This window comes from Triticum aestivum, chromosome 5D, assembly GCF_018294505.1.
Source record: "Triticum aestivum cultivar Chinese Spring chromosome 5D, IWGSC CS RefSeq v2.1, whole genome shotgun sequence".
Taxonomy (NCBI): domain Eukaryota; kingdom Viridiplantae; phylum Streptophyta; class Magnoliopsida; order Poales; family Poaceae; genus Triticum; species Triticum aestivum.
The window spans coordinates 191,734,247-191,761,561 of NC_057808.1; the positions used below are offsets into that span (position 1 = coordinate 191,734,247).

Below are 27,315 nucleotides of genomic sequence, written 5' to 3' on the forward strand. Positions count from 1 at the left end.
TCAAGTGAACACGTGTAAAAGAAATGATCCACCTTTATGTATGTGAAGTAGTTGCCACACATGTTACTTGCCGAATGGATTCTTGACATGGTGATGTCTGTAGGATGCTCCACATCAGTGAACCATAGAAAAACCAAAGACACATGTCAATTAAACAGATCACTTACACTCAACACTTGAAACGCTTGAGGTTGAGGCTAACTTAGCCAATTTAATATTTGTGTCTCTATATATATGGAGATTGACTATTCGTCATCTTGGATGAGGAATGGTTATTCTTCACCCCCTCTATTTCAACATCAATGCACCGTAATTTTACGTTTCGTAAATTTTGTCTTATTTTAGATGTAAAAAAAATTGTAAGAAAAAATATAATTGCCGTAAAAATATTTTATGTTATGTAAAATTACAAATGTAAAAACATAGTGTAAATGTACATAAAATGCAAATTATCTAGTTTTATGACCTACATTTTTTTCTTATGCCAAATTTTATGCAGTAAATTGATATGAATGTAATTATTTATATTTAAGATTACCTCGAGTGAAAAATAACTTATTCTACACCCTGATGATGAATATACTTTCTATTCCTGCACGTAATGCAGTCCTAAACAAATCCACATGTCTTGTAGCCCTGTAATTTTAAGTACTTTGACGGGGCAAATATGTAATCTGGCACCATTCTCAACCTACAACCGATCAAGCTTCCCTTTATTTTTCTCTTAATAAAACAAAAGAAACCATCGTCGCTCTTGTGGAAAACCAAAAGGGAAAAGAAAAAGGAAACCCACTTCTTCTCCAGTCCACCTCCTGCTGCGAGAGCACGACGGAGACACAACCGAAGCAAAGCTTGCTTCTCCCCGCAGCAATACAGCGCAAGACAACGAATCCAAAAGGGAAGGGAATAGCCGAGACGGAGAGCAAGAGGAACAGCGAGAGGAGCGCGGGGTGGTAGGACGGAGGCGGAGGAGAAAGTGGTGAAACCCTAGAATTCCCACCCATCCCCACGGTGAGGGTCCACTGGGGCTGCGCTCGGATCTGCCTCGACGCTCGCGCTTGCGGCGGGGGAGATCGGAGGACGACGACGCTGGTGAGTTGGGCTCAGGGCGGCCGATTCTTGCTGCAGGTGTTGGAATGTGGCTGGGGTGGAGTGGCGATTCGAACTGCTGCTGTCTTTTTTTTTGGAAGCGTCGTACCGCGCTGGTGTCGTTGATTTGGTTCTTTATTTGGTTTTGTGTGCGTGAATGGGGATAGTTGAGTGCAGTGGTTGAGAGGTGGAATGCGGGGACGTGGGGGTAAGATTTATCCCTAATTGGTGGATTTTTGATGATTCTTGGTCTTTTTGTTCATACTACTAGCTTGTTAGATCCAGTTTGGTGGTTTTAGGTGTGAAATGTGGCAAATTTCAGCCAATTATTGTCCATAATTTGTTCCTGCTGGCGTTCTTGTGCCCAGTTCCACGGAATTTGCGGTTATTGAATGGGACAACTACTCTGGCAACCACTCTTATTGTGTATTGAGCTTGCTTGCTGTGTCCTTTTTTAGTTGAACTTTATTTTGTGTGTTTTATCGGTTGTTAGATTCTTTTTTAGTTGATGAAATTTATGTTTGCTCTGTTTGGCATTGATCTCTTGTTTTCTACTCCTTGTTGATTTCGGGCTGGTCGTCCTGGATCTATATGTGCATGGCTGATGCAATTTCATGTTTTGGGTGATGGAGTGGTGCTAAATTGTTGAATTTCTGTTTAACTTTTGCTTTTTTATCACTGTTTTTGTTTTCTTTTGAATTTTACTAAATACTGTACTTTTTAGGTCTTATGTCTTGACTAATTGTTGATACCGTGTTGCAGAGCTGGGTGTAATTGGTATCTTCTCGATATTAATATTATTACCCTTCATAAAAGAAGAAGTCTTGTTGTTTGTTCACTCGTTGCATACAATAGGTGTGTTTTAGATTGAAGAATAGCAACGTTAGTTTTTGCCCCTCTTTTGGTTCTTTGCTTTCCCATACATTTTATTTTGAAGGAATCCCTCTCCGTGTTGCTGATGCTTTCATCCAGAGATTTGCGATTAAGCAGGCTGGGTTCTTGTGTGGGCGAAACTGCAGGTCCAACTTTTGGGTGCTTTTAGTACCTTTTTAGTTGGCTCGTTCTTTTTGAAGTATGATAGCTTTGTTGTTTTAATTGGTTGATAGTTTCATTTGACAATACAATGGATTGTTTATTTTTGACAATTCATGATGAAATCAGCATGCCTTTTTTCTTCTTTGCTGGTTACATGTCTTGTGCTACCATAGCTACCATTTTCCCTTCTCTTTTGGTGCAGATTTGGTTTATTTAGTTATTGAATAACACTGCTCTATATTGCAGCTTGGGCTATGGTTTGGACCTGATGTCTGAGAAGGAGCATAGAAGCACTTGCAGAGATTAAGAAGCCATAAAAGATGCCACATTCACCCTCAAGGAGGAGATCTCCTTCAAGGGAATCTGCTCACAGGAGGGTCAACGATTTCGGGAATGCACTGCCTGCTAAACCAAAGGATGATGAGCTCACATTATTCGCTGATATGCAGAAAACTGAGATTGAGAACTTCTTACTGGAACCATCCGAGGATTTTGATGAATCCATCTGTAATGCTCATAGACACCCTCCTCCTTTATACAATAATATGGTTATATTTTTATTTTCGCTATACCTCTTTGTTTATTTTTATTTTTGTAATGAGGCACTATTAATACTTACTTATTTTATTCATGTCTACCAGCAAAATTGAGCTTTTTCCCAGATGTTAAGCTTGGTATCAATGTCCCAGCACGAGGGGAAAGCCATGATTTGCTTAAGGTGGATGGTGATAAAAACGATTATGAGTGGTATGGACACTTAATAGCGCATGTTGCTTTGCTTTCTTTTAATTAATATATGGTTGATGTAGCCTTGTGCTGGTCATGAACATCTGCTTGATATATTTGGGAGATTAGCTGTTCTATTGCTTATTTTGCCATCTGCTCTGCCCAATACATTTATTGGAAGCTAGCCCTAACTAATCTGGCTAGCCATCTAACTTCGAGAAGATCGACTAAAACAACTCTGTGTGCATGTGACAAGGAAACTAATATCAATCAAGTTGCAGTTATGGTTTCACAATATCCACACTTTGTGTCTAGTGTCTTGATAATTAGCTAGCGGACTTAATGAAGAGAAAATTACATAAAATAGCAATCATCGATCATGTGCGCAGTAGGTGGTAGCTCAAAGTCGATGATCAGTGGGCATTTCAGCCATGGTTCTGTAGTTGTAGCCATGCAATACTTGTGAGAATTAGTTGTTTTGTATACTCCCTCCGTCCCACAATATAAGACGTTTTTGCAAGTTATGTTAGCTTGCAAAAACGTCTTATATTATGGGACGGAGGGAGTAGATGAAATGTGTCACATCATGAGGAACTCTTTAGCCTCATTTTTGTCGAGTGTAATTTGTCCTTTATGCCATCTCTTGGTTCGATTTAAGGTTGATATGATTGCACACATTATAATGCTTCAATGGGCTACACGTTTTGTAATAACGAGGTATTTTTTTCATCTTTGTTTTGTTGTGAGTTTGTGTCCTCTACTTGTGGTATTGCTTCAAGATAACATGGTATTCTAATTCATTAGTCAATTGAAAAAAGTGCTGAAAATATTTTGATAACCTCTTCTTCAGTTGTCTCAACATCATATATCTGCATAAAGGCATTTTCAGTGATAAATGCCTGTATATTTCAATGAATGAAATATTTTTTACTATTATCATGGCCATATTTTATTTATCCTTTTTTAAGCTACATTGGACCCTGATTTGTTGTTTAAATTCCATGCACCATGGTATTATTCCTCATCTCCATTCGACATTTCATTTTGACCTCTAAACAATCCGTTGTCATAACAATTGAGTCAACCTAAACTCTTCACTTATTTGTAAGGTATGCAGATTTTCCTTAATTTTAAGTAAAAAAAGAATCTGTACTGTTGTGGACATTAGTATGTTGCTTTAAACCAGCATCAGATAAATAATCTTTCCCACTTGAAGTTATCTCCTTTCTGAACTCATCTTTATAGACGATGCCAGATAAATAAACTTTTGGGGCATTTGGCTCCGGTGCCATGCACTGCCCAGACGATGCCAGATAAAAAAATAACCAGATAAAAAAAAACCCAGGGAACCGGAGCACCTAGTTGTCCATGCAATAAAGTATTTGGAGTGCTAGGCTGCTCTGATGTGAGGTGGAAAATTGGCTGGGTCAAGTCCCTTTATGCATGTGCTGGTCCGGCATTTTTACAAGCTCCAAACACACACTGGCTCAGATACTATTATCATGGCCATAAATCAACTTTTGGGGCATTTGGCTCCTTCGCCATGCACTGCCCAGACGATGCCAGATAAAAAATAACCAGATAAAAAAAAACCAGGGAACCGGAGCACCTAGTTGTCCATGCAATAAAGTATTTGGAGTGCTAGGCTGCTCTGATGTGAGGTGGAAAATTGGCTGGGTCAAGTCCCTTTATGCATGTGCTGGTCCGGCATTTTTACAAGCTGCAAACACACACTGCTAGAGCGGTGCTAAAATAATTTCTCAGGGCTTCACAGATGAGGTGGCAACATTTTGACGTATGGGGGCACCGATTACATTGTGGTCGGCCTAAGGTTCAATAGTGAAACTAAGCAGACTAGCACCTCCGGCATATTATTAAGAGGACAACGAGATACACTATTTTATTATTTGCCCAGCAGTATAAATCAACGAGATTTAATCTGCTCCATGGGTCATACGCAGGTAGGCACGGAGATGCGACTCCGCTCCCACCCTACATAGGGCTATGACCCACTCATTGTGGCTCATGAGGTTTTCGACGATGAACATGTGGAAAAAAACGCTCGCTTAATCATCCTGTAGTTTGTATTCGAGTCATATGTACATAAGAAAACTGCATACAGAAGGTATAATTAATGATTAGCCATTCTTGATGAATGTTGCAATTTAAAACTGCTATAACTAATACAGTTCTTTGGTGTGCTTCAGAGCATTGTGCTTTTCCAAGCCTGGCCTGAAATCCGGCCCAGTCTGTGGTATGCCCAGGTTTAGTGTGCAGTGACTTCATATTAGTTATTCAGGCATCCATGTCTGTGGAATAACTAAATATTCCATTCAATGTTTCTCGTAAGTACAAAGTTGTTGGCTAAAGGCTTGAACGAAGGTCGCTGTTTGCTACAGTAGTAAGATGGAACATTCCAGAATGATAATCTAAGAACATAATAAATTAATAATACCTTTCGTGTTTAAAGTAGGGCAGAGCTGGTAGAAGCGTTCAGTTCAGGTGAACCCAATGAAATTCATCAAACACTCATACAATTAGTCTTTAACACTGCTCATTAGTTAAACCCAATGATTTTCTCCTCCAGCTTCGCCCCTGGTTTAAAGCAGGTTAACAAATGCCCTATTTATATACTGCTTTAGATGGGTAACTACAATACGAATTACTCATGTTTTTGGATTATCGTTTCTCAGAATTTTAGCATAGACTTGAGCATAATATGGTGCTGTGATGTTTCTTACAATTATTTTATTTACTTTAAACATCTTTGGCTCAGATTATACTTCTTACACTTACCATTTGCAAATCTTGCATGTGTAAATGATTTGATCGCGTTCTACCTTCTCAATTAATAGGCTGTTGACTCCTCCAGAGACTCCACTTTTCCGTTCGTTAGATGACGAAGAAGAACGATCTGTTGGCCAGGCTTCCAGGGGTAGAGCTCAGAGTAAGGCCATGCAAATCTCGAGGCCATCCACGGTATGTTTGCCATAGTTTTTGCTCTTGAATTCTTAATGCGGGCTTGCAAGAAATACCCACCCTTTTTGTTATCTATTGTCCATACACAGATGGATAATGCTCAAAGGTCTAGCAGAAGCAGTGCAAGCCCAAATAGGCTTAGCCTGTCACCACGCTCTATGGCAAGGACAAAATCGCCTATTTCAGCTTCTCGTGCTAGCCCACCACTTTCTGTTCAACCACCAACGCCATCCCGAAGACCTTCAACTCCTCCAGCTGCTAAGATATTGACACTTCCACAAAGGTCTGCAAGTCCAGTCTCTAGAAGGATGAGTACTGGTTCAAGTGGCTCAGCATTAAATGGAACAAGGGGAGCCTCTCCAGTTAAAGCTAATCACAGATCTTCTTCCCCAAAACCTCAAGGATGGCAGTCCAATGATCCTGCTTTCTCTTATAATGCACCTCCAAACCTTCGTACATCTCTACCAGATCGTTCGGTATCCCGTTCAAGGGGTGGATCCCCTACATCTTTCAGTGGACTAGATACAGGTTCAAGAGGTCGAAGGCAATCAATGTCTCCTACTCCAACTAGAAGAGCCAGTTCATCACATAGCATTGAACGAGATCGATTGAGCACACACAGCAAAGCTTCTGCAACATCGTCTGGTGATGATGATCTGGACTCAATGCAGTCTATATCTATTGGCTATTCCAGCAGCCCAGCTGTAAAAAAGAGCTTGGCAGTGATGAAGACGAGAAGTATTGCATCATCAAAGAAGCTGTCCAAGAATTTTTCCCCTATCTCAGCCCCAAAATGGTCATTTGATTCTGCTGTTTGGTTGATGGTAAGTGTTGTCCTGTTTTCCCCTAAAATAGCGTTGTCCTGTTTTTTAGTAGGATGATGGATTGTAAATTTGAATAGCATATTTAACAATTTATTCATTCAGTTACTCAGTTACATTGGTTTAGTCCCTTTTTACTTTCTTAGCGGTTGCGGCTTCCCATTTGGAGGAATCCAGGGGCTTCTGTAAATTTCTTTTGTTATACTTTGACAAGGAAACAACGGTTACACCAACTGTATTGAGTGGTCAAGTGCTTTGGACGGATGCCTTTATGAATTAACAGTCACATAATAGCTTAAAAGAAATCGTTGGTTGAAGCAAAAACATTTGTTTATCCTGAATATTTGGTTGGCAAATGCTCCTGCTCCATTGACTAGGTTCTTTTACCTTTTGTGGCTAAGTTGCTTAACTCATGGAATGTGTTCATTCAATCAGATATTGTATGATACAGTAACTTGCTCTCTTATCCTTTCTTCGACAAATTAGTATAGCTTATTCTGCCAAAAATAATTACTCCTTGGTTGCCTGTTGTTTATTTGCGTGATGCGTCCAATGTGCTTTTACTGCAAGTTGAGACCTTACTATTCTTTAGTGTGTTCCAGATACTATTCTAAGATGAGAAATGTGTTCTTACTTTTCTAGGATCATCGGAAAGGTCCTCAAGATAGGTTCCGGCCACTTCTATCAAGTGTCCCTGCCACCACATTTGGTGCTGGCAAAATAAATAATGTGCACAAGCCTATGTTCTCACACAATTCCTCTATGACAACTAGCAGTAATGCAAGCTCTGAGCATGGTGCCACTTTTGGCCCTTATGTGGAAAGCGACCAAGAGCAACAGGATCTTATTGGTGAATGGGAAGCAGATGACGGCCTTCGAGTTCATGAGGACATATTTATGTTTGATAAGCTGGATGAGTTGAATGAAGAAACCAGTTTCAATAAGAACACAAAATATGTAGAAGATTCGCCCATCCAAGTAAAATACGTGAAGAGTGATAAACATGACTTTGATATGGAAAGATGGGCAGCTAATCAAACGGCATATGATGGTGCAAATAGTTCTCAGGTTGGACATGGTGAAATGGCTACTTGCAGTAGATGTGGGATGTCTTTCAATGTGATGGATTTGGATGGAAAAGGTGACTCTTGCGAAGAATGCTCTTCAAAGGTTGGAGGATTTTCTGCAGACCGTATGTTATGGACTTCAGAAGCACATCAACATGATAATAAAATTGTAAATTCTGGGCCTTACGCTGAATCTGAACCTTCTATGGCCCCAGATAGTGTAGACTACAGCAAACATGCATCTCTTGGAAATCAAACGGTGAACAATGAACCTTCAGCGGATTGTACAGAAAAATGTCCTCCAGGCCAGTTGATGGTGGATACAGACGAGGACATGCTGCTGGGGCAGGAAGTAGTGAATCATGAGAATATGAGGCCCTATCATGTATCTGACTCCTTGCTGGAAAATGAAGATGATATTTCATTTAGTCGATCTAGCGTGAGTAATCATCAACAAACAGAACCAACATCAGCGGAGCATGGCCCTTATGGAGGCCAAATGGATAGTTGCAATCATGGATTACCCCCATGCCTTAGCGAGTCAAACTGCCAACATAATGAAGCTGTATCTGAAACTGCATTTGGTGATAATTCTCATCAACTGGGATCAAATATACATCCGTTTCCAAAGGTTGAAAGTGCTGGGATATCGGTACTCTTACACCAGAAATCAAGCAGCAACAAATGGCCGGTCATGGAAGGGAGGGCTCTAGCTGCTACTAATATTGTTTGTTCTGAACCATATTATACAAGAGATGGTATAAATATGATGAAACGTAGCTTTGGACGTGACAGCTCTTCAGCTTCTTCCATTGATTTAGGATCTTCAAGGCAATCAGATGCACGCTTTGAGCGCCATAGTAGCAGTAAGAAGGGTGACATTGAGAAAGCTCAACTAAGTAGTACTATGAGTCATCAAAGCATAGCTTCGGTGTCAGATATGTCAGTTAGTGGTTCTTCAGCTTCACTTTGCCATCAGAGTGATGCGATTGAAGACACTTGTTCCCGAATTGACACTTTGGAAAGCAGTGCTTCAAGAACTGTGGTTTCTACCGGAGAAGATAGCTCTAGTAAGGATGCTTTGTCAAATGCTCTTGAGTGTTTGTCTACTGCACGGCCTATTGTCAATGATGACATCCCTGTTGACTTGAACTCCTCGAGCTTTGATAGGTCGAGTGAGACAGAAGATGTAATTAGTATGGGTAGGATGGCTGACAACGATCACTCCAGCACTAATATGTGTTTGTCAGAGATGGAAGAGCCAATTAATGTTCAAGAATCTTCAGCTGCCGAGGGAAGTTGCATGCTAAAAACAGATGAAGATACTTCTGATACCGTTCAGTGCTGTTTAGCTGGCACTCCAGAATATCCAAGTGAGGAGAACTTAGATAACCTTATAATGCAGTCTCAATCTGAAGTAGTTCAGGATTCAATTGAGGAACACATATTGGATGATTGTTGTGTTTCTGCCATCTCAGAGGAAGATGTGTTGGTTTCTAGGACAGGAACTAGCATAATAGAACTTCCCAACGATGGTATGTATTTGGGCTGTTCTAATTTTCATTTAACTTAATCAAGTTTCTGAAATTCTTTTCTCTCTCAGAACTCATGTTTATCCTTTATTCATCGATTGTGTGCTGTGTCCTTCTCATCTTTCTGAGAATCATTTTTAGTTGGTCTTTCTGAGAATCGTCTTTAGTTGTCCTGAAGACGAGAGCATGGTCTCTGGCATGCATGTTTGATTATTACTTTATGCATATGTCAGGAAAACATAGAAAATGTGTAGCATAAGGAAAAGAAAGTCCTGAATGATAGTTCTAATAGTAGTTTTACGATAGAAAAATCAGTATGTTTTGGTGCATGCATTTTGGTCTGGAGAAGAAACATAATGGATAAATGAGCGACTGGAAATATTAGTGAGATGAGGTTTATACATTCTTCACATCCAATATGCTGTTGCATTTATGATACCAGTCTCTAGGTACAGTTGACGTTTTCTTTTAGACATAACGTATGACTCTTGTTGTGTTCTTCACTGAATATTTGTTCCGTGTGAGTGAATATATATATTTAACCTAACCATTCTCTCTACCTTGCAGAAAAATCACCTCAGGCAGTAGAAGGGTCGAGGAAACAGATTCAGAGGTGCTTCACTTTAGAAGAAGCTACTGATACAATTCTCCTGTGTAGTTCTATCGTTCATGATCTGGCATACAAGGCAGCAACAATTGCACTGGAGCACGAGCAAGAATCAGAATGCCCTCGACCAACTGTTACCATCATAGGGAAATCCATTCGAGACGAGGATGGTTTCCTTAAGCTGCCCCACAGAAGAACCCCAAATCGTAAGGTTAAAAGGAAAAGATTGGAAGGTGAAACAACAACCATCACAGAAACCGCTGAAAAAGAATCCGTCGTCGAAGATCCTTCACCTGTACGTTCTGCTTCAGGAATCACAAGGGCATCTGATAATATGAAGCCTCCAAAGTTGGAATCCAAGTGCAACTGTGTAATTATGTAAGTTACTTCAGGCAACCATCCAGTATGCCAAAGAGACATGGGATATACACGCACGCAAAACCACTACTTTGCGCCAGCCTGCTTCAAATCGCTATCACCAACGGATAGAGTTCCACACGTGTCTCTAGATTATTTTTCGATGATAGTGCATTTTCTGTTTTTTAGGCAACAGAATTGCACTGCGAGCTATTCTTTCTGTAAATTCTTTTCCCCCCTGTGTGAAATTTCATGTGATCCACTGCGGTTTGTCCAGATACTAGATTAAATGTCTCTATTTTTAGCATATTTTTCTGCAGCGCACGTGGCTTGTATGTATGCGATCTTAAGTGTCACGATTCTCAAGACTGACCCAAAAGGGAAGTGTTCAAAATTGTCTAAAAGTGATCAGCATAAAGTTGTCTATTTCTTTGAGATGAACTATTTCTTTGAGTGATCAGCATAAAGTGATCATCTCAAATCCGAGGTCATATGCGACCTCTAAAGCCAAAACATAGTTGATGCCGAGCCTCACAATTGTATCTGTCGCTACTGCTGTTTTGTCAGTCTGTCCCCAATAATTAACTCTTGCTGTTTTGCTAGTTTGTCTGTCCCAATAATTAACTCTTGCTGATCGCGCCCTATAGGGATCATCGAATCGATAGCAATAAGCCTTGTTTGAAGAGGTTTGTATACGGAACGCTTGGAAATTATACTTGGAGCAGGAGATTCAATCAAGCGAGATACGAAGCTATAATTTCACCTTTCCCATCAATAGGTTTAGCCAAAGCATTTACAACACGACCTAAGTAAGCCTTAATCACGGGTATCTGAGCAATTCTTCCTGTTGCCACCATAAAACTTTTACCTTTGTGATTTTATGCATGTACCATCGAAACGGAGGTGACTTTGTTACTCTTCGATCTCCATATGCATTCAGATGTGACATGCCTGTTACCTCAACCCAAGATTGATACAGAGTATCCCATAGCCATCACCATGCCAAGTGCTCCATCATCGAAAGATACACAGGTCATTCACATCTTATATGCAAAGGTGAATCTTCTCCTTTACTAAAAAAAGATGAATCTTCTCCTTTACGCGTCTACTTGACCCTTTCGAGGATGGTATACTCCTTAACCCCTCTCATGTGTGCATATATAGGCTGATCATCACGTGTGTTGAGGATCCAAGCACAAGAGTGCATGCAAATGTGCCAGCAGGTTCCTTAGTGCCTCCCCTTCCCTAGCGTAGGTTGCCACTTCGACGCCGGCCGCCACCAGATCCGCCCGGCGTCACTCCGACACCGGCGACCACCCACTCCACCTCCTCCCTCTGGTCCACCATGGCGAGCTACCTACAACTCTCGGACTCAGACTCCTCTCCGCCCGCCTCCTCGGATCTTCCCCCTTCGCCGCCGCCGCCCTAGCTCCCGTCGACCCCTGGTGGTTCCTAAGCTGGGCTTCGCCTCGGCCCCCTTGGTCGGCCAGCTGACCCCATGCCTCCTACTCAGGGTGAGAGCGACGGTAGTGGTTGGCAAACTAAGCGGAACAGACGATCCGCTTCTAGCGATGTCCCCAACAAGATCGGTGATGTGCCCCTCCGTACCCCCTCCCCACGCTTCACCCTCCCAAGAAACGCATCCCCATCGTTCTCCATGGTTGCTGCTACAACTGTGGTGAGGAGGGCCACATCTCGGCTCTGTGCACGAATGACACGCTCCGCGTGCGCTGTGGCGGGGTGGGTCACATCTTGCATGCCTGCAAGCGGCCGCGCAGCCCAACGCCGCAATCTCCGCCTGCGCGCTCAGATTTGGGCCTCCGCTCCTCTCAGCTTGGCCACCCGTCGAAGGCGGCCCTCCATGCCGAGGCTGAGGCCCACTGTCTAGCGTCTCCCTCTCGTCTCAACTCTCTGGTATCACCGCTGGCGCGACATGCTTTTGCGGATGGTAGATCCTGGAGCGACCTCGCGCACCCTACACCGCCTTCTCTACCGTGGCTCGTAGTCTCGTGTCACAACCCTAGTTAGTATTTGCACTTGGACAAGGTAGAGTGATGCATCATGTTTAAATTTTCATTAAACTTGAAATGGGGATTAACAAACCCTAGCAACCCCCTGAAAATACCAAGGTCAACTGAAAATGATTTCAATGAACCCAAAATAGCCTTCATAAAAGTCCATCATTTTTGAATTGGTCTAGAACCTTTGGCAAAAATGGTGCACATTTTTCTAGGACACTTTGGATTTTTGAATTAACCCATAAAGTACTTGCATTTGGACATTTAAATCCTATAAATATTTTTAAATGTCCAAATAATTCTGGAAATGTTTGAGGGCTGTTGGAAATAACTTCAGAAGTGCCCATGAATATTTTCAGCATTTTATAAAGTGGTTTGACATTTTTGTTAAATCAAAAACCCACAGCAGAAAAAGAAAAACAGAAAACTAAAAGAGAGAGAGAAAGGCCAGAGGCCATTTACCCGCACTGGGCCAGCCCACCTGGCCCGTGCCAGTCATCACCTACCTCTGCCAGTAGGCAGAGGAGGGAGGCAGCGCACGCGCGCCCGAGGGCGCCACGCCACCTCCCTGTCTGCCTGCGTCGCCCACGCCACCGCGACGCCTCGAAGGAACTCCTCGGCGCCGCCCTGAGTCCCCCGACACCTCACTTCCCCCTGGCTCTCTCTCTCGCCCTCTCCTAGCCATGGCCGACATGCCTGTGAGCACACCGCCGCCGTAGACATCGCCATCGCCTAGCCCTCGCCTCCCCGCCTTGTCTACAAGCTCCGTCATCGTCCGCCGCTTCGCCCCGACCGAGCCCCGAGTGCTCGTACGCCCTGCACTGCCTGCGCTGAGCTCCGACCCTCCTCCGAGCTTGCTGACCCGCTCGTCGCTTTCGCCGTGAGCCACTGACCCTTCTCCCCCTCTCCGTTCTCGCCGCCGCAGGTCGTAGGCGCCGCGCCGCTCTCACTTTCACGCGCCGTCACCTGCGCTCGCCGCCGACGCGCCCCCGGCCACCAAATGGCCCGACTGTCGTGCCTAAGGGTGTGTTTGGTAGGGTGTATGAAGGGTGCATGAGCCCAAGAGTTCCCTTCTCGACCCACTTTTGGGTGTTTGGTAGAGTGTATGAAGGGTGCATGAGTCCACACTAGTTTAGCACAAATACACTAGAAGCATGCATGAAGAGAGCATGCATGAAGAGGGGTGTTGAGTTGAGCATGCATGAAGAGGGAACAACTATGCTGAGACGAGAACGCAACCAAACACACCCTAACACGCTCACCGCGTCGAGCAGCCCCCCTAACGCGCTAGCTCGTCCGCTTGTGCCCCACAGCGCCGCCCGCGCCCACACCTGAGCTCCGGCCGCCACAGCCGAGCTCCTTGCCGTCGCCTCCGGCCGCCCCAGGCTCGGCTGGCGCCACTGCCCGACGCGCGCTGGTCTGGGCTCTCGAGCGAGCCCAGCCACGCAACAAACGGGGCACCACAACCCGTTCCCGCAGCGCCCCGTCGCGCCTACTGCCGCCAGCGGCTTAACGCCGGTGGGTTAGCCCCGGTTGACCAAGGGTTTGACCTCCCCTGTGTCAATGATAGGTGGGGCCCGCCCTGTTAATTAAACTAGATTAGGTTTAATTAAAATTAGTCTAGTTCTGTTAGGCTGACACGCGGGGCCCACTAGTCAGTTTGACCTGGGCTGCCCCGTTGACCCGCTGATGTCATGATGACGTAGTGCTGACGCAGTATTCCTTTTCTAGAATTAGTTTAATTTCTAAATAACCAGAAATTCCAGGAAAAAGGGGTTGAACTTCTAAAAATCATAGAAAATAATCGATGGAAAAGATTTATATATGAAAAATTATCAAAAAAATCCAATCTATCCATTGGTACTGGTTTCATGCATGACAAAGCAACTTAACCTTGCTGTATAGATCAAAACAAGTTAATGCACTTTGTAAATTCATTACTTAGGTTTGAATTTGAACCTTTGGTTCAAACAGTCTCAAACCCTTCTGGTTTTAGTTGCATTAGCTCAAGAAATTCATTTTGCCATGACATGAGAATGCATCATATTGTTGCATATTGCCTTGTATTGATTGTGTTACCGATGTGATATCCGCGGTAGGTTCTGCTCCCGAGGATATCCACGAGTATCCAGTTGAAGGGCAGTACCCCTCGACCACTCTGTCAGGCAGGCAACCCCCATTGATCATTTTGATACAATCCCATCTTCCCGCTCCTGCTCTCATTTACTACATTAAGACAACGACGTTTCAAACTGCTGTTTGCTGCGGTAGTTGAACCCCTTCCCTCTGCATGACCTATCTTTGCCACAGTAACTAGATGAAACCCACTAGCATGTGTAGGAGTTGTTTGAGCCATGTTGTGTTCCTACCATGCTATGCCTGCTATGCTTAGAGTTGTGCCAGGTCTGGTTCATCTTGTGATGGATTAGAGTGAAATGGTTGTGTCGGTAATGGGAGTGAAGTGTTGAACATGTTTTGGTAAAGGTATCGATGAGAGGCCACGTAGGAGTACATGGTGGGTTGTTTCATTGGAACCGTCCTTAAGAACTAAGTTTTGTGTGTGTGATCCAAGATCAGCTACTACCACGCGTTGGGCCCGAAACCAATGGACCCTCTCAGCTTATTAATCGCCTCGTCCTCTGTCCAGGAGTTGCAAGTAGTTTATGGTGTTTGTAGTATGCTGGAGGCCGTGCGCAGCGCTGACCCTAGGGGTGGGCTGTGATGCGGCAGGCAAGTAGCCCGGTGTACCGAGTCGCCCGTTTGGTGACTCGGGAACCCTGCACACATCGTTTGGGGCCGTAGTGGAAACCTCGACCGGACTTCCTTACAGATGGAACCCGAATAGGCGATAAACCTGGACTAGAGACTTGTGTGGTTAGTCAGGTCGTGGCCGGCACCGTCACTGGGCTTCCGCTTGAAGGTTGCCAAGAACATGTCGTGTAAACGACGATAAGTGGTGGAAGCATGTGTGAAGAAGTACACCCGTGTAGAGTTATGAAACTAATCGAATAGCCGCGTCCGCGGTAATGGACTACTTGGGTGCTTATGCAGTTCATAGACAAGTTAATGGTTACTCAAAAAAGTCTCAAGACAAGTGTGAGTGCCGTGGATGGCCCTCTTGTAGGAAGACGGGAGAGGATCCACGGTAGAGTATTGTCGTGGTGATTAGTGGACTCGTGTGCGCTATCTCATCTTAATCAAACTACTGATAGACGTAGTATAGGATAGCCAAGAGTCAGAGCTCGCTTGCTGCAATAAACACCACTACCCTTGTTGATAATGATGCATGTATGATAGGATCTGATGTAAGACTTGCTGAGTACCTTTGTACTCATGTTTTCTTAATAAACTGCTGCAGAGGAGAACACCACCCCTTCCGATGGGTTCTATGTAGACCTCGATGTTGACGAGTAGCTTGCTACCCAGGTGGCAACCTCGAGCCTGTGAAGGGCCTTGTAGATAGTCAGGCTACACCAAGCCTTCTTTCTTTCGAGTTGTCTGTATTCAGACAAGTTTAGCTTCCGCATGTGCTTGTATGTTTGTATGATTTGAGTGTTGGGTCGTGTGACCCCTACCTGTATGGATATGTTATGTATGGCTCTCCGGAGCCTTTTAAATAAACACTTTGAGTCGTAGAGTTTTGTTGTGATGCCATGGTGTATTTGCACATATCGAGCATATTGTGTGTATGATTTTGAAATTCTTGGTATGTGTGGGATTCGACACCTAGTTGTTTATTCTTGGTAGCCTCTCTTATGGGGAAATGTCTCCTAGTGCTTCCACCGAGCCATGGTACCTTGCTACTGCTCCAGAACACATGGATTGATCAACATGTGTCGTTCTTTGCTCCTGTGTCTGTCCCTTCGGGGAAATGTCACGCGGTGTTTTACTGGAGTCCTTGTATCTTGCTACGACTCGGTTGCACACGTTGTTGACCGACACATGCATTGCTGGGTCATGTATGCTTGTCCCTGTAAGCTTGTGCCACCTTGGGTTTACGACTAGTCATGTCGGCCCAGGTTCTCTGTCATATGGATGCTAGCGACATAGTCATATACGTGAACCAAAAGGCGCAATGTGATATGACGTGTTACGGGTTAGATCGGTGTGACTTAGGATCGGGGTCCTGACAGCGTTGGCATCAGAGCCGGACTGCCTGTAGGATCTTCAAGCCAAACGAGTCGATGTCGAGTCTAGAAATGATTTAGTTATATGTAGGGGAATTGATTGTGGAAGGGAACGTAAGGCTCTTTTACTTCTCTTCTCGTGTCATCCTCTCTAAGTCGGCCTCTTCTTTTCTACAGGGGTTAAGAGCTAGGCTTCTCTTCTTTCTATCAGGTTCACGTGTTACTAATCCGTTGACTTAGAGGATTGATGGTTTCAAGCCCCAGTTCAGTTCCTACTACTTCCGTGTGTTGTTAGTTGGTCTCGGAACCTTGATATGACGTTGTTGAGTGGCTATGCTACCTTTTTGCAGGATGTCTCAAAATCTTTTTTGAGCATTTACAGCCGTTATGCCGTCCAATTTCTCCTAGAAATTGTAATGCCTTTGCATTATCTTATGTTGTACGGATGTACATCTCTGCATTCCATGTCGTCCATTATATTCTGCACTCCTATGCTAGAGTTTTGTCATCCTTGTCTAAACCGTGCTTTTGTTTTCCTACGATGGTTAACACTTGAAGCACCCCTGCTGCCCAGGAGCAGGGCGAAGCAAGTGGGGCCAGGAATGACAACCTACCCCATCCACCCTCCCTAGCCGAGGTCATGCTAGAAGCAGAGAGGAACAAACATGAGACTAACCATATGCTTGAGCATATCGAGCAGAACACCGCACACCAGTAGAGAAATGACTTGGTGTCCATTAATGACTTTATCAAGTCGTACCCACCAACTTTCCACCACTCCGTTGAACCTCTTGACGCGGATGACTAGCTTTGTAGCATCACCCACAAGTAACGTTCTGCCAAAGTAGATGGGGCTAACAAGGTCACCTATGTCGCGTACCACCTTGAGGGTCCCGCCAGTCTCTGGTGGGAGAATTATGAAGCTATGCGTCCAGCCGGTCAGGTTACTACCTGGGCGGACTTCAGTGAAGCTTTCCATGAGCACCACATCCCAGAGGGCCTAATGGATCGCAAAAGGGAGGAGTTCTGTAACTTCACCTAGGGAAAGCTAACTGTGGATGTCTACAACCGAGAGTTTGGGAATCTTGCCCGCTACGCTCCTGAGGAAGTGTCCAGTAATGCTAAGAAGCAGGCAAGGTTCCGCAAGGGACTTAGCCCACAACTTCACCGCGACCTTCGGCTGCACGAGTGTTCTTCCTTCCAGAAACTTGTGAACAAGGCCATTAGTGCTGAAATTGGCCAGTCTGACTAAGAGGCTACACGCAAGCACCCCCGTTATTTTGGTTCATCATCCGGTTATGGCTCCCAGAAGCGCCGGGTGTGGGTTCCAAATACTGCACTGCCACCTAGATTCACCCCGGGGCCATCCTATGACGCGCCTCGCCCAAATCAGCAGTTTGCACCACCCAAGGCCTATGGTGGACCAACTGCCAATGCTTTTCCGCGCACTAACACTTTGACATGCTTCAAGTGCGGAAAGCTGATACGTCTCTGACGTATCGATAATTTTTGATTGTTCCATGCTATTATATTATCTGTTTGGGATGTTTTATATGCATTAATATGCTATTTTATATTATTGTTGGGACTAACCTATTAACCTAGAGCCCAGTGCCAGTTTCTGTTTTTTCCTTGTTTTTGAGTTTTACAGAAAAGGAATATCAAACGGAGTCCAAACGAGCTAAAAATTTATGGTGATTTTTTATGGACCAGAAGAGACCCATGGAGCATCGGAGTTGGGCCAGAAGAGTCTCGAGGCGACCACAAGCCTAGGGAGTGCGACCCCTGGCTTGTGGGCTCCTCGGGAACCCCCTTGATTTGTTTCCGATACCAAAAATTCCTATAAATATAGAAACCTCCGAAAAGAACCCTAGATCGGAAGTTCTGCCGCCGTAAGCCTCTGTAGCCACGAAAAACCAATTGGGAGCCCGTTTCGGCACCCTGCCGGAGGGGGAAACCATCATCGGAGGCCATCTTCATCTTCCCGGCGGTCTCCATGATGAGGAGGGAGTAGTTCACCCTCGGGGCTGAGGGTATGTACAAGTAGCTATGTGTTTGATCTCTCTCTCTCTCTCTCTCTCTCCCTCCCTCTCTCTCTCGTGCTCTTGATTTGGCACGATCTTGATGTACCGCGAGCTTTGTTATTATAATTGGATCATATTGTGTTTCTACCCCTCTACCTTCTTGTGATGGATACCGCGAGCTTTGTTATTATAATTGGATCATATGGTGTTTCTACCCCTCTACCTTCTTCTGATGGATTGATTCTTGCTCTTTGAGGTTTCGTTATGTTGGATTGAGTATTGGATTTGAGAACACTTGATGTATGTCTTGGATGGGATATCTGTGGTGACAATGGGATGTTCTATTGATTCACTTGATGTATGTTTTGGCACTCAACTCACGGATTCCCGAGGTGACATTGGGGTAATCTATGCATAGGGGTTGATGCACATTTTGTCTTACATTCTCTGATAGAAACTTTGGAGTGATTCTTTGTTGCACGTTGTGGGATTGTTATATGATTCATTTATGTTATCATTGTTGAGAGAATTTGCACTAGTGAAAGTATGAACCCTAGGCCTTGTTTTCAAGCATTGCAATTCCATTTTGCTCACTTTTGTTACTAGTTACCTTGCTGTTTTTATATTTTAAGATTACAAAAACCTATACCTACTATCCATATTACACTTGTATCAACATCTCTTCGCCGAACTAGTGCACCTATACAATTTACCATTGTATTGGGTGTGTTGGGGACACAAGAGACTCTTTGTTATTTGGTTGCAGGGTTGTTTGAGAGAGACCATCTTCATCCTACGCCTCCCACGGATTGATAAACTTTAGGCCATCCACTTGAGGGAAAATTGCTACTGTCCTACAAAACTCTACGCTTGGAGGCCCAACACAAGTCTACAAGAAGAAGGTTGCGTAGTAGACATCAAGCTCTTTTCTGGCCCCGTTGCCAGGGAGGTGAGTGCTTGAAGGTACATCGTTAGATCTTGCAATTGAATCTTTTAGTTTCTTGTTTTATCACTAGTTTAGTCCATAAAAAAAACTATTTCATGAAAATGATGGAAAGGAAAATTGTGCTCAAGTGTTAGAAGAAAAATTAAATAAAAATTCTTGGCATAAAATCTTTGAATGTTGAGCATGATTGCAATGTTGTTAGTATGAATTCTTTGAATATCCATGATGCTAATGATGTGGAAAGCTACAAGCCTTGGGATGCTATGTTTGATAAAGATGAGTCCCCCAAGTTTTGATGAGCAAATTTATTATGATGATAGCATGCCTCCTATTTATGATGATTATATTGATGAAAGTGGGTTTGGAAGGGTGTCAACTTTAGATAATAATTATCCCACTACTTTGGAGGGTGTTGAATCTTATTTTAATGACGAAAGTGGATTCAGAGAGGTCATGACTTTATTTAATGATGATTCCACTATTTTGGAAGAGGTTCCAATTGATTATGAGAACAAAGTTGCTATCTATGATGATTATTGTGATGACATGTATGCTATAAAGAATAATGATAACCATGAAACTTGTCATCATGATTTTAATTTTCAATTGGATTATGCCTCACATGATAGTTATTTTTTTGACTTTGCTCCCACTACTATTGACGAGAATAAATTTGCTTATGTGGAGAGTAATAAATTTTTTATGCATGTGGATCATGAAAATAATGCTTTTATGTGATAGCTATATTGTTGAATTCCTTCATGATGCTACTGAAAATTACTATGATAGAGGAACATATGCTTTTACATATCTCAATAATATAAAGTTTCTTCTCTATGTGTTGGAAATCTTGAAGTTTTGCTTGTTTGGCCTTCCTATGCCAGTCGATTCTTGCTCCCATAAATTGTTTGCTCACAAAATCCCTATGCATAGGAATTGGGTTAGACTTAAATGTGCTATTCATATGCTTCATGATGCTCCCATTATGTTTCAACTCTTATCTTTTATGTGAGCATCATTGGCATCATCATGCCTAGCTAAAAAGGCATTAAAGAAAAGCGCTTGTTGGGAGACAACCCAATATTTACCCCTACTGTTTTTGTGTGTTCACATGATTATGTTACCATAGTAATCATGTTTTATAGTTTTTTTCAATAAAGTGCCAAGTAAGACCTTTGGGATGGTCTATAGTGATAGTTGATTTGATCTTGCTGAAAAACAAAAGCTTTTGCCCTCATTGCCAGAATTTTAGAAATTCACAGAAGCGTGCTTTTGATCTGAATTTTTTACACAAGATTGATGTACAATTTTGCTAGATTGTCCTAATTTTTCAGATTTTTTGGAGTTACAGAAGTATACGAAGTTTCCAGATTGCTACAGACTGTTCTGTTTTTGACAGATTCTGTTTTCTTTGTGTTGTTTGCTTATTATGATGAATCTATGGGTAGTATCAGAGGGTATGTACCATGGAGATGTTGGAATGCAGTAGATATAACACCAATATAAATTTTGAATGAGTTCACAATAGTACCTAAGTGGTGATTTATTTTATTATACTAACGGATCTCATGAGTTTTCTGTTGAGCTTTGTGTTGTGAAATTTTCAAGTTTTGGGTAAAGATTTGATGGACTATGGACTAAGAAGTGGCAAGAGCCTAAGCTTGGGGATGCCCAAGGCACCCCAAGGTAATATTCAAGGACAACCAAGCATCTAAGCTTGGGGATGCCCCGGATGGCATCCCCTCTTTCGTCTTCAATCCGTCGGTAAATTTACTTGAGGCTATATTTTTATTCACCACATGATATGTGTTTTGCTTGGAGCATCTTGTATTATATGAGTCTTTGCTTTCAGTTTGCCACAATCATCCTTGCTGTGCACACCTTTTGAGAGGGACACACATTAATCGTGAATTTATTAGAATACCCTATGTGCTTCACTTATATCTTTTGAGCTGGGTAGTTGCTCTAGTGCTTCACTTATATCTTTTTAGAGCACGGCGGTGGTTTTATTTTGAAGAAATTTATGAACTCTCATGCTTCACTTATATTATTTGGAGAGTCTTAAATAGTATGGAAATTTTCTTAGGTTATGAATTTAGTCCTAATATGATGGGCATCCAAGAGGGATATAATAAAAACTTTCATGAAGAGCATTGAATATATGAGAAGTTTGATTCCTTGCATTTGTTTTGAGATATAAAGATGGTGATATTAGAGTCATGCTAGTGAGTAATTATGGATTGGTAGAAATACTTGTGTTAAAGTTTGTGATTCCCGTAGCATGCACGTATGGCGAACCGTTATGTGATGAAGTCGGAGCATGATTTATTTGTTGATTGCCTTCCTTATGAGTGGCGGCCGGGGACGAGTGATGGTCTTTTACTACCAATCTACCCCCCTAGGAGCATGCGTGCAGTACTTTGTTTCGATGGCTAATAATTTTTTGCAATAAGTATGTGAGTTCTTTATGACTAATGTTGAGTCCATGGATTATACGCAGTCTCACCCTTCCACCATTGCTAGCCTCTCTAGTACCGCGCAACTCTCGCCGGTGCATTACACCCACCATATACCTTCCTCAAAACAGCCACCATACCTACCTATTATGGCATTTCCATAGCCATTCCGAGATATATTGCCATGCAACTTCCACCGTTCTGTTTTATTATGACACGCACCATCATTGTCATATTGCTTTGCATGATCATGTAGTTGGCATAGTATTTGTGACAAGGCCACCGTTCATATTTTTTATACATGTCACTCTTTTTTTTGAAGTAAAACATCCTCTTTATTTATTAGTAATAATGGTTACATCGTCTATAAGAAAATTTACAATATCGTTCAAAGGTTCCTCAAACCAATCCCTTGTCTCAGAAACTTTAGCTACTCTAGCAATTTCATGAGCTACTTTATTTTCCTTCCTATTACAATGTTCAAATCTAACTAACAGAAAATCACAAGCCATAAAATAACAATCATCAAACACAGCTGCCGCCGCTCCCGCTGTATGTCCTCCATTCTTCATCGTGTCAATTACTTCCATATTGTCAGAGTTAACAACAAATTGGTTGCTTCCCGCCTTTTGTGCAAGTAATAAGACAAAATGTAGTGCCATGGCTTCCGCTGTTAAGACATCTGCACACCAATCCATCTTCCAATTCCCTCCAACAATAAATCTTCCTTTATCATATCTAAGTACAACTCCCGTTGTGCCTCTAAGCATGTCTTGATTGAAAGGAGCATCGACATTTAATTTCACAAAACCTAGAGGGGGTCTCGTCCATCCCTCTATTCTATTTGTTGCCTTGGAGGATTGGGCAATAACATAGTTTGCTGTTATAGCACGGACTCCCATCAAAATTTGGTATGCATCTTGGGTCTTCCCCTGATGGACTAGCGAACGTCTTTCCCACCATAAATACCAGGCTGTTATAGCGATCAGTTCGCGAACATTCTGTATGCCCACTGTAGATAGCTCGTGCTCTGGCATAAGAAGTAGAAATTCAAGTACTACCTCTCCCGCACGATCAACCGCGCAAGCTTTTTTAACGGCTTCGTGCAATCCCAGTTTCTCCCAAACCTCTTTTGCCTTTTGACACAAAAATAATAAGTGTTTAGTATCTTCATGCCCGTTTGAACATGATGGGCAGGTGGGCGAAACTTTCATATGTCTATTAGCAAGTGTAACACGACACGGGAGGGTTCCATGTAAGGTACGCCAAATAAAGATCTTCACTTTTGCTGGACAATATAATTTCCAAATCTTGCTCCAAATAGTATTGACACTTGTTCCTCCCATGCCATCTGAGTGTTGCAATTTCCTCCCATGTTGCGTTTTCCATTCCTCCAGATAAGCAGAACTAACCGTGAACAGTCCATTCTTTGTAAAACTCCAAGCTATGAAATCCGACATGTTATACGTGGGGAGGGGGATTGTAAGCACCCTCTGGACATCAATTGGCCACAATGTTTGTCTTACCAAATCTTCATCCCAACAATTGTTGATTGGATCTATACGATCAACAACTTTTGTTAGAAGCCGCCCTCTTCTAGGAGTGATAATTTTCCTATTGGCCCCATTCGGGATCCATGCATCTCTCCAAATATCAATATTCCGTCCATTACCAACTCTCCAAACATTACCTTTTTTGAGAGAATCCACTCCGGCCATAATGCTTTGCCAAGTGAAAGAAGATCCTTTTTTCAGACTCGCATTCATTAAATCTCCATCCGGAAAATATTTAGCTCTCAAAATGGTGGCACATAGGGAATACATGTCACTTTTGATCATTTCATATCCTGGTACACCACCGGAGGCATTTATATAGAGTCATATCTTTGTTCTAGTATCAAGTTGTAATTCTTGAGTTGTAAGTAAGTAAAAGTGTGATGATCATCATTATTAGAGCATTGTCCCATGTGAGGAAAGGATGATGGAAGCTATGATTCCCTCACAAGTTGGGATGAGACTCCGGACTTAAAAAATAATAAAAAGAGGCCAAAGAGCCCCCAAAAGGGGAGAAAATAAAAAAATGAGAGAAAAAGAGAGAAGGGACAATGTTACTATCCTTTTACCACACTTGTGCTTCAAAGTAGCACCATGTTCTTCATGATAGAGAGTCTCCTATTTTGTCACTTTCATATACTAGTGGTAATTTTTCATTATAGAACTTGGCTTGTATATTCCTATGATGGGCTTCCTCAAATTTCCCCAGGTCTTCATGAGCAAGCAAGTTGGATGCACACCACATAGTTTATTTTTGAGCTCTCATACACTTACAGCTCTAGTGCATCCATTGCATGGCAATCCCTACTCACTCACATTGATATCTATTGATGGGCGTCTCCATAGCCCGTTAATACGCCTAGTTGATGTGAGACTTTCTCCTTCTTTTTGTCTTCTCCACAACCACCATATTCTATTCCACCTATAGTTCTATACCCACGGCTCACGCTCATGTATTGTGTGAAAGTTGAAAAAGTTTGAGAACATCAAAAGTATGAAACAATTGCTTCACTTGTCATCGGGGCTGTGCATGATAAAATACTTTGTGTGATGAAGGTGGAGCATAGCCAGACTATATGATTTTGTAGGGATAACTTTCTTTGGCCATGGTATTTTGAGAAGACATGATTGCTTTATTCGTATGCTTGAAGTATTATTGTTTTTATGTCAATATTAAACTTTTGTTTTGAATCTTATGGATCTGAATATTCTTGCCACAATAAAGAAGATTACATGGATAAATATGTTAGGTAGAATTCCACATCAAAAATTATGTTTTTAACATTTACCTACTCGAGGACGAGCAGGAATTAAGCTTGGGGATGCTTGATACGTCTCCAACGTATCTATAATTTTTGATTCTTCCATGCTATTATATTATCTGTTTTGGATGTTTTATATGCATTAATATGCTAATTTAAATTATTTCTGGGACTAACCTATTAACCTAGAGCCCAGTGCCAGTTTCTGTTTTTCCTTGTTTTTGAGTTTTACAGAAAAGGAATATCAAACGGAGTCCAAACGAGCTAAAAATTTACTGTGATTTTTTATGGACCAGAAGAGACCCACGGAGCATCGAAGTTGGGCTAGAAGAGTCCCGAGGCGACCACAAGCCTAGGCCCCCCTAGGGCGCACCCCCTGGCATGTGGGCTCCTCGGGAACCCCCTGACTTGTTTCTGATGCCGCTGTAAGCCTCTGTAGCCATGAAAAACCAATCAGGAGCCCGTTCTGGCACCCTGCCGAAGGGGGAAACCATCACCGGAGGCCATCTTCATCATCCTGCGGTCCATGACGACGAGGGAGTAGTTCACCCTCGGGGCTGAGTGTATGTACCAGTAGCTATATGTTTGATCTCTCTCTGTCACTTGTGTTCTTGATTTGGCACGATCTTGATGTACCACGAGCGTTTTTATTATAGTTGGATCATATGGTGTTTCTCCCCCTCTACCCTCTTGTGATGAATTGAGTCTTGCTCTTTGAGGTTTCGTTATGTTGGATTGAGTATTGGATTTGAGAACACTTGATGTATGTCTTGCGATGGGATATCTGTTGTGACAATGGGATGTTCTATTGATTCACTTGATTTATGTTTTGGCACTCAACTCGCGGATTCCCGAGGTGACACAGGGGTAATCTATGCATAGGGGTTGATGCACGTTTTCGTCCTACGTTCTCCGATCGAAACTTTGGAGTGATTCTTTGTTGCACGTTGAGGGATTGTTATATGATCCATTTATGTTATCATTGTTGAGAGAATTTGCACCAGTGAAAGTATGAACCCTAGGCCTTGTTTTCAAGCATTGCAGTACCGTTTTTTCTCACTTTTGTTACTAGTTACCTTGCTGTTTTTATATTCTCAGATTATAAAAACTTATATCTACTATCCATATTACACTTGTATCACCATCTCTTCGCCGAACTAGTGCACCTATACAATTTACCATTGTATTGGGTGTGTTGGGGACACAAGAGACTCTTTGTTATTTGGTTGCAGGGTTGTTTGAGAGAGACCATATTCATCTTGTGCCTCCCACGGATTGATAAACCTTAGGTCATCCACTTGAGAGAAAATTGCTACTGTCCTACAAAACTCTGCGCTTGGAGCCCCAACACGAGTCTCCAAGAATAAGGTTGCGTAGTAGACATCAAGAGCGAGGCCACTATATGTGCGAGTGTGCTCAGAACAACACTTCCAACCAGCCTGGAAAGTCTGTTGGCCATGGTAAGCCAGCAGGAAAGGTGTACTATGCCAAGCCATCAACCACTACACGTGGCCATGTGAACTATGTCTCAACCGAGGAGGCTCATGATGACCCCAACGTCGTTCTTGGTACGCCCCTTGTTAATTGTCATCCAACATCTGTTCTTTTCGATACTGGAGCATCTCATTCATTCATTTCTGAGAGTTATGCTGGAATGCACAACATGAGATTTTGTGACATGCCCACTTCCATGGAAATTCAAACTCCTGGTTCTAGATGTCAAACTTCTAGAGTAAGCCATGGAAATGAAATTCTTGTCGATAGACTTGTCTTTCTCGCATGCTCTCAAGTCCTCAGACATAAACATAACCTTGGGTATGGACGGGATGTCAACCCATTATGCTAAGATTGATTGCTCCACTAGAACTGTTCAACTTACCCACCCATCGGGCAAGATAGTCAATGTTTTGACCTGAGTGTCCGAGCGTCAGCTCTACTCTCTTAACGCCGGCACTCTTCCAAACCTCAAAGATATTCCGGTAGTCCGTGACTTTCCGGATGTCTTCCTAGAAGAACTACCAGACATTTCACCTGACAGAGATGTAGAGTTCATGATATATCTTATTCCAGGAACTGTTCCGATCTCTAGAAGACCCTATAAGATGGCACCCTTAGAACTAGCCGAGCTTAAGAAACAACTCTATGAGTCCTTGCAAAAGGGTTTCATCCGCCCTAGTTCTTCTCCTTGGGATTGTCCCGTCCTCTTTGTCAAGAAGAAGGATGGAAAGGATCGGATGGTTGTAGATTATCGACCCGTCAATTTGGTCACTGATACGTCTCCAACGTATCTATAAATTATGAAGTATTCATGCCATGTTTACAATAAATTTATATGATTTTGGTATGATTTGCATGGAACTAACCCGGACTGACACTATTTTCAGTAGAACTACCATGGTGTTGTTTTTTGTGCAAAAATGGAAGTTCCCCAAATGAGCTGAAACTTTTTGACGATTTTTTTGGAACAAAAGAGACCCCCAAAGCTTCGTGGAATGGCCAAAAGGTGAAGGAGTAGGGCACAAGACACCGGGGCGCGCGAGGGGGCCCAGGCGCGCCCTGGTGGGTTGTGCCCTCCTCGTGGCCCATCTTCGCGTGATTCCAACGCTGAAAAATCCTATAAATACCAACCCCCCAGAAATAACCCTATATTGGAAGTTCCGCCTCCGCAAGCCTCTGTAGCCACAAAAAAACAATCGGGAGCCCGTTCCGGCACCCT

General features: G+C 42.9%; 1 protein-coding gene across 1 annotated transcript; it reads left to right on the forward strand.

Moving 5' to 3' along the window:
- Positions 1-745: 745 nt before the first annotated feature.
- On the forward strand, positions 746-10,520 carry LOC123120026 (uncharacterized). Its single transcript, XM_044540038.1, has 7 exons — positions 746-1,092; positions 2,371-2,631; positions 2,766-2,871; positions 5,706-5,829; positions 5,919-6,653; positions 7,293-9,252; positions 9,817-10,520. Exons 2-7 carry the CDS (start codon positions 2,445-2,447, stop codon positions 10,236-10,238), a joined length of 3,534 nt encoding a protein of 1,177 aa, XP_044395973.1. The 5' UTR covers positions 746-1,092; positions 2,371-2,444; the 3' UTR covers positions 10,239-10,520.
- The last annotated feature ends 16,795 nt before the right edge of the window (positions 10,521-27,315 follow it).

Excerpts from the sequence above, each read along its gene's own strand:
- LOC123120026 (XM_044540038.1), top strand. The coding sequence starts at position 2,445 with ATGCCACATTCACCCTCAAGGAGGAGATCTCCTTCAAGGGAATCTGCT. Across the intron at positions 2,632-2,765 it reads GGATTTTGATGAATCCATCT|CAAAATTGAGCTTTTTCCCA; the intron begins GTAATGCTCATA and ends CATGTCTACCAG. Across the intron at positions 9,253-9,816 it reads AATAGAACTTCCCAACGATG|AAAAATCACCTCAGGCAGTA; the intron begins GTATGTATTTGG and ends TCTACCTTGCAG.